This window comes from Haplochromis burtoni, unplaced genomic scaffold (assembly GCF_018398535.1).
Source record: "Haplochromis burtoni strain Fernald_Lab_line unplaced genomic scaffold, NCSU_Asbu1 Contig_840, whole genome shotgun sequence".
NCBI lineage: Eukaryota > Metazoa > Chordata > Actinopteri > Cichliformes > Cichlidae > Haplochromis > Haplochromis burtoni.
The window spans coordinates 4,839-12,896 of NW_024583201.1; the positions used below are offsets into that span (position 1 = coordinate 4,839).

The 8,058-nt window shown below is 40.7% G+C and overlaps 1 protein-coding gene across 8 annotated transcripts in view; it reads right to left on the reverse strand.

Moving 5' to 3' along the window:
* Nucleotides 1-4,299: 4,299 nt before the first annotated feature.
* LOC102296686 (cyclin-dependent kinase 17) overlaps nucleotides 4,300-8,058 on the reverse strand; it is a 51,982-nt gene continuing 48,223 nt past the window's right edge. For 6 of the 8 annotated variants that reach the window (XM_005950727.2, XM_042215846.1, XM_042215845.1 and 3 more), the window contains 6 exons: nucleotides 7,835-7,940; nucleotides 7,612-7,654; nucleotides 7,440-7,530; nucleotides 7,264-7,341; nucleotides 6,334-6,454; nucleotides 4,300-5,162 (listed from right to left, as the gene is read on the reverse strand). In XM_005950727.2, coding sequence (XP_005950789.1) covers nucleotides 6,351-6,454; nucleotides 7,264-7,341; nucleotides 7,440-7,530; nucleotides 7,612-7,654; nucleotides 7,835-7,940 — 422 coding nt within the window. In that variant the 3' untranslated portion in view covers nucleotides 4,300-5,162; nucleotides 6,334-6,350. The remainder of the gene's footprint in view (nucleotides 5,163-6,333; nucleotides 6,455-7,263; nucleotides 7,342-7,439; nucleotides 7,531-7,611; nucleotides 7,655-7,834; nucleotides 7,941-8,058) is intronic. The other 2 variants (XM_042215848.1, XM_042215850.1) reach the window with 1 other exon arrangement.

Consider the following 8,058-nt stretch of genomic DNA (forward strand, 5'->3'; position numbering starts at 1 on the left):
AATTATTATAGTCTCACTGTTCTCATTATCAACCTCTGCAATGTAGTGCAAGATGGTTTTCACAAATGTAAACAAAATATCAGAGAGTAAAAATGATGCAATGAGCAAGAAGGTTGCACAAATCGTATGTATTAAGGCATAAAAAATAACAGTAATAAAAGCAGCAGTAATAATAATAATAAAAAGAAGATTTCCCTGTTCAGGCAGGCTTCTTTCCTGTTGTCATAACCTTTAATGTATTCAGACAACAGCACAACATCTTTCTTGTCCTCTGTCATTGATATTGTAGATGCTGTCATTGCTTTTTATCTCTTTTAAAGAATAAAAATACAGTTACATTAATCAAGAATAGAGATTACACAACTCACAGTTTGTTTACAGACATTATTTAAAAGATAAAAAGATAAAACCTCACATATGTGAGCAAAATAGCCTCTGTTTACCTCAGTCTGTCAGTCAGGATCTGAATTATCTCTGCTGGCTGAAACACTGGCACACTTTTTGGGTACGCCTCTTTTGCTTTCAGATGTGGTTTGATTTTTTTGTGGCATAGATTCAACATAGAGGAAACATTTCTCAGAGATTTTGGTCCATATTGACGTGATAATATCACACAGTTAATGCAGATTTGACAGCTGTACATCCATAATGCGAATTTCCCATCAGACCTCATCTTAAAGTTTCTCTGTTAGATTGAAACCATCTGAGTACAGTCAACTTGTCATGATCAAGAAACCAGTTTGATATGATCTGAGCTTTGTGACATGGTGTGAGCAGTAATCAGAAGATGAATACACTCAGACCCCAAGTTACACTGCCACTATGCACATCAGCTGTTGATACAAGGCAGGATGAATCAAGGTTTACATGTTGTTTCTGGCCCTGACACCTGAATGCTGCAGACGAAATCGAGACACATCAAACCAGACAAAGTCTTTCCAGTCAATTTTGGTGAACATGTGCAAACTGTAGCACCTGGTGTGGTTTCCCGCTGCTGTAGCCAATCTGCTTCAACGTTCAATGTGTTTTGTGCATTCAGAGACGCTCTTCAGCATGCCTTGGTATCTGAGTTACTGTTGCTTGTTCTTAGCTGGCAGAACAATCAGTTATTTAGGTTACTGTTGCCATTTTGAAGCGACCTGTCCATTCTCCTCCTACATCTGGAATCAACAAGGTATTCTCTCCCAGAGAACTGCTGCTCACTCTCTTTTTTTGGACCACTCTCTGTCGACCCTAGAGATGGTTATGTACACAAATATCAGCAGCTTGTGAATTACTCTGACCAGCCCATCATGCTACAATCAGAGTCACTTAAATCATTCTTCCCCCATTCTCATGCTTGGTTTAGCTTCAACAGGTCATCTTGATCATGTCTACATGAATAATTGCATTGAGCCGCCGCTATGTGATTGGCTGATTAGATAGCTGCATTAACTAACAGTTAAATAGGTGTAGCTAACAAAGTGGACCTTAATTTTCACAATGAAGAAATACAGGCAAAAGCTAAACTAGAAATTTATGTTTTGCAGCAAACTGCTAAAACCCTGTGAAAGTAATAGTAAAGAACACTTGATAGTAACGTATATTCAAAAGATTTAAGACAAGAAAAAAGTAATTACATGATTTTTAATTTTTTATTAGGTATACACATCCTCTTTGTTTCTTAAGGTCTGTCCTTCTATATAACCTTTATGGCTTTCATTGATTGAAAAACATAAAATAAAATCAATCAAAATAATCAGTGTTTTGTACTCATTTTGCAACATGATACTTCATTTCAGCCTTTTGGATCCAGCATGTAGAACAGAAAACAACTAAACCTGTGATAAGTTATGTCACAGTTTGATCATTCACAGTCTCTCACGCCTTCCTAATTAAACACAAATGCAATCATACCCATCCTAGTACCATGGCTTTATTGATTACAGAAATATTGCTATGACTGAAGAAAAGCCCCCCCCCCCAAAAAAAGCCAGAATGTTAATAGCTGTATCAAACCTGTACACTTTTGTATATACAGAGTGGGGGACCATCTATGTACATGCTACATACTGTCACACTCTGGGAAAATAAGTAGTCCTTCTGACAGTTACTGACATGTGATCATTTTCTGAATCAGTTTTATAAAAAATTAAGAAAGATGCAGAAATGACCCTGTCAGTGCCCGAGGTACAGGAAAATCCAAACTAAAATCACAGGCCATCTCACAGATACAGTACATGTTAACATGTCAGCAGATTTGGGTGTGTGAAACAGTTGTGTGCTTGAACACCTGGTGCTTGGAGGACTTACTTTGGTCCTATTTTTCTTTTGTTGTTGTTGTTTTATGGCAGCCTGTAATAATAACAGCATGAAACAACAGTGTGTCTGAGCGCTTCAAGTCCTGTTAAATACTCAGCCCAGTTAGACGCGCTACATGACAGTTTCTGCTGTATTATACACGTATTGGATAAGTCAGATTTGTCATTCAAACTATCTAGTCCCAGTGCTGCCTGCAAATCACACTTCTGTCTTCGTGTACGGTCTCCAGATGGTAAGGTGGTGTTTGGTGTAGAGATCACGCGATAAGGTCATAATGTCTCATGCAAAATTTAAAGGAGGTATTCCTTCTTCAGCAGCAGCTATTTCATATACCAATTAAAACCACTGGTGTTCAATACAGAAACATGCTTAGAGAGATGGCAAGAATAGACTTGGGTAAGTTAGTCTCTTAACATCAACATCTGGGTCAGATAAACAAAGAACGAGTGACAGAAATCGACAGGTTGATGCTGATAAATTGTACCTTGCATACAATTTAAGCCAGCTTTGCAAAGGGTTTCAGGCCACTTCTATCAGGGATGAAACATACAAGACCATCTGTACCTAACACAGCATCCACAAAACAACACAAGGAATAAGTCCTGAGCTCAAGGAATGTGCAACACGTCCCCAGCCAGTCACCTACTGTAAAGACTGAGAACAGCATCCTGGAATTATCTTTGCTTCTGACAAGTAACACATATGATCATATATACAACTTAAAAAAATACATAGAGTTGGGATGGAAAAAGTGGGGATGTTGGATGATCCACTCATGATTTAAAGAGGTAAAATTGGGTGCAAATACGAGGTGTGATCAAAATGTTCTGAGAACCTGTGCATAAAAATCAAACGTCTTACCAGAATAAAATCTACCAATACAGATCATGGCATGTGCAATCAGCTTCCATCACAGCTCTTGGGGCAGGGATAGCTCAGTAGGTAGAGTGGTGGCCCCATGATCGGAAGGTCGGGGGTTCGATTCCCCTGAACAGCTACCCTGAGGTACCCCTGAGCAAGGTACTGTCCCTACACACTGCTCCCCGGGCGCCCAGTGGCTGCCCACTGCTTCACTGAGTGAATGGGTTAAATGCAGAGAGGGATTTTCCCCACGGGGACCAATAAAGTAGTACTCTTGTTTTTTGATCGCTCCACTGAAGTCTCGTTCTGCCCACACAGTGTGCACTCTGAGATTGCACCATGGACTAAAAACTTCTAATAGAAAATATAAACTTCTGTTTCAAACTGACACGGATTTTGTGCAAAGGATCAACCCTGATGATGAGACCCGGGTCTTCAGCTTTTACCAAGGAGTGTTCTGAAGGCAGCGTGTCAGAGAAGGAGTGAGACTGGGAGTTTCCTATTGTAATGTTCTACTGTAACGTCCTGAGGAGCCTGATGGGGAATCCATCTGAACTGCAGTGCCATACCAGTGTACCATCACGTCTTGCTAACCAGCACAATCGCCATGGATGAAGGATCGTCACTTTGAGGAGATCCGGCATGAATCATGGAGGCACAGGCATGGGGCTAACAGAACTGGGCTTCCGGTGAGACAGCTTCCTGTGCACCTCTGCACTGCGCTGAAAGCGGTCCAACGCGAGATTGGCCCTCTTTGGGTTTTTATGGACATGTCCTCAGGACTTTTTGATCACATCTTGTAGAAGAGCTCAACATTAGTACCTGCACATCAGACAACAAATCCGGACAACTTCTGAGTCAAGGCAAAAGAGGAGGGAGGTGTCTAATAATAAGCAGGTTAGGATTTGTACACTTTTACCTCTCTGTCCTTCAACGATAACTTCCTCGTGTATAGAAACAGGAGCATCTTGTAGCGTAGTGTTCTTTACAGCATATAAGAACGTGACAAATATAATTCATGTCTACTACTAGTATGTGGATTGCTGAGTGTTTTTAACTGCAGTAATGATTTGTGCAATATATCTGTCCATGGGTGGTGAAACTGTTTTTTTGTTGTTTTTTTGGTTTATCTGTTTGGGTCTTCTTCATTTCAATATCACTGGTGTGTACTTGATGAGGTATCATAATGACAGCCACCCGGACCGCTAATGAACAATAAGGTGCAAAAATCTACCTCTGTAAACTCCAAAGATCTACACACTTTCAAGTGAGCATCAGCATGTGAGTGTGTTTTTAAGAGAAAAGAGAAAGACGGACAATGACAGAAAAGCAGAGACTGGTTGCATTTAAGGGTTATGTAATAAAGGGCTGAGAGATCAGGCGAGGGTTTAGAGTTGAGGTGCAATATTTAGAGTTTGGATTCAGGCTGAGGTGCGGCATGAAAAAGCTTCTAGTTCTACAGCTCAGTCTCTTTATATACAGCAATAGTCTGAAAGAAAAAACCATGAAAGAGAAAGTCGGGGTTCCAGCTTTCTCTTTCTTTTCATTCAAGTCCGTTCGAGACTCCTTCGTCCTCAAACAGCAAGGTCTGTTTTAAAACCAGCTCACATCCTGAACACTGCCCCATACTGGGCAGCAGTAGTAGCAGCAGCAAGGAGATTCATATACTCTCCGACTTTTCTTCCAGCATCACACACATTTTTTTTTCTCTTTTTTATGTTTGGGTTTGAGCTGAGTCTTTATTTTTAAGAATGAAATCTTCAGCCTTAGTTTTGTGTGGGTTTGTTGTCATTTTGCAGTGTGTGTGTGTGTCTGTGTGTGTCTTTTTTTTCCTGTCAGTATGTATTTATGTGGCAGGGTGCGTGTGTGTCACTCCTTCAGTGTGTAGGCGGCAGGGTCAGTGGATGTATGTCTGACAGACAAGCTCCACGTGTCACTGTCCTCCTGATCTCATCGCCGGCACTAAAACAGCACACTCTGCCTCCTGCTCTTCCCTTGGGCTGAGAGAGAGACAGAAGAAGACAGGGGAGAGAGAGAGGGAACGATGTGAAAAACAAATAAACAAACAAACATTTGGATGTGATTTGGACACTCAAACATTGTAAATTTCACTCCATGCCAGCAACACAATAAATTCAGTTGGGTCCAGAAACACTGGACACACTTTCATGAACGCTGCAGCAATTTGTTTCAGTGTGATTAATCACACAACTTAAACTTAACCAACTAGTCAATCAGTCTAGAAAACATCACAAAACAGCGAACAGTATCTGTGTTACACCTTTCAATCACTAGTTGATAAACATTAATATTTTACTAGATTGCAAACCTACAAATCATCCAGTCATTTTCTCTGCATTGACCACTCGACTGACAAGTTTTCTAGGGGCTTGATGTGAATCCTTTTAGGTTCAGTGAGGGTGTATGTGTGCTGGAAATGCCTGGCTCAATGTGACAAACCCATCTTCATTGACCTTGCTTTGTGTACATAGGGCACATAGTTGCTGCTAATGACACTTCTCTACTGGAAATTTGAATAAATATAATAAATTAAAAAAGAAGCAGTTTGCGTAATGCTGCTTAAGCTAAATCACACTTACCAAAAGTATAACACACAGCACATTAAAGCACTCAAATCCATGCTAATTTAAAAAGACTTTTGCACACAAAAGTCAAACAAACTCACAGCACAAAAGCCTCACTTACAGACATTACATCTCTCGCTGCAGAAATCTAAACAGGACTGGAAAAAAACAAAAAAATCTAATGACCCCCTGTCCTCAGATCACATTCTTTGCTCTTATGAACAAACTGTTGCCCCTTTGATTCCCTCACATGAATATTAGGAGTGGCTTGCTCTGAGAAAAAAAAGAGGATTAGTGAAGTGAAATCTGAAGAATGCTTGTGGGAACAGGCTTGAATGTGAAGAGGAACAAACAAAACACAGACATGAAGAAACAGCTAATAAATAATATGTTGTTTTAGTTGACAGGGTGCAGGGAGGGAAGATGGATATAATTAAATGCAATTCAGGAATGGTCTTATATAAAGTGGTGTTTGCAGCAAAGGAGCGGTGCTGACAGAGAAGAAGAAAAAAAGGCCCGGTGGCAGCCAAACAAAAAAAAGAAAGCGAGAGCGAGATTACTGACACATGAAAGAGACTGTATTTACCAGAACAGTAGGGCCACTCAGCCAGTGGAAGTAGAGGAGAGATTGTGACTCTGAGCCCTGGGATTGGCTGCCTCTCTCTGGAAGTACTGCGAGGGTGCGGAGCCTAGCTTATTGGCCATCGCTTTTTTGGGTTAGGGAGAAGGGGGGGAGGTTGGGAATATTGAGGTGTTACGGAAGAGTTGGAGTAGGGTACACAAGGGAGATTAGAGAAAGGATTAAGGAAAAGATGAGCAGTGCAGAAGAAGAGAGCATGGGCACCAAAGAGAAGGGACAGTTTATCAGAACATGACAGCGAGGCAACACAAGCAGAAAAACAAAGATACACACACACAGACTGTGATAAGGACAGAAACTGTGAAACAAATCGAAGCAAATGTTGAAGGGTTAGGGTTAATGTACAGAGACTCAGACAAAGGCAACTCTCCCCAGCTGCATTTCAGCAGCCATGTATACAAGGTTTGGTGGACTGGTTTGTTTACATGTGACGGGACTTCAGGAAAGCTAAACATACTCTAAAATGGATCTAAGGCCACATTCACGTTTCTGTACTGCTGTACTTGAAGCTGACTTAAACGCTAACGCTAGCATGGCAACCAGATCACAGTGATGTGAAGTCTTTATGTCAGTCACAGATAAAACTAGATTGTGCTATTTGCTTCCACTATTCATGAATTTAATATTGCTTCTGAGTGAATGGCATTGTGCGATGTTAATACTGGAACTGGGGGATCTGTGTGTGGTGAAGGCTGAACCTGGTAATAGACCACACAGTGGCATGAGAAACGACAAAAAGCAAACACTTAGAGGAAGAGCAAGAAGAGGAGGAAGACAGGGAGCAAGTCCTATCCTGTATCATACTTTTATCGAAGATTCCTGATTTCTCTCATTTCATCCCTTCCTTCTTTTTCTTTTTAAATCTTGAGCACTTACATGACTCTGGGTAGACTGAGGATCTCTTTCCGGGATCTTTCTGGAGTTGAATCCCTTTTACAGAGAAGATGGATGCAGCTAAAAAAGAAAAACAAAAGAAAAACAAGCAACAAAGGTTATGTGGGACAGTGTTTGTGCAATTAATGTGGATATTCAAGTCAAATGCATGTACTCACTGTCAGCCAGAGTCTGAACCTGTTCTCCAAGACATTTGAAATAAGAGTGTTTGAGAGCATCCTCAGCCAATATCCGCTTCTTTGCTTCAAACTAGGGACACATAAAGACAAAATCATTATGGTGTACATGATCTGTAAACAGCAGATAATTGTAATTAATTATGTTCTTTACCTGTAAGAGTTTTGAGAGCAAGTCATGACCTTCATTGTCTATCCTGTGTGACAGAAAGCAGAGAAAAAAATTAAGAGCGGATGGAAAGAACCGAGAGGAGTGGAAGTGAGATCAAAAGCTGCGCAGGAATCTGGTGTTCCCACTGTTTCCAAATGGTCATTATGTTTTCCTCCAGAAAATGAATCTTAATCTGCACATGCAGGCCTCCACTAGATCTTTATACCTGGGTGCGTGGTTCACAAGGGGCTCTGCGTGGTAGCGGGGAAAATTGTATGTCTTAAACTCTTCACTGGTGGTGATACCAGGCCAAGTCTCTTCTGTGGGAGTACCTGGAGAAGACAAAGAGCATAATTTAATACAGGGAGTGCAGAATTATTAGGCAAGTTGTATTTTTGAGGAATAATTTTATTATTGAACAACAACCATGTTCTCAATGAACCCAAAAAA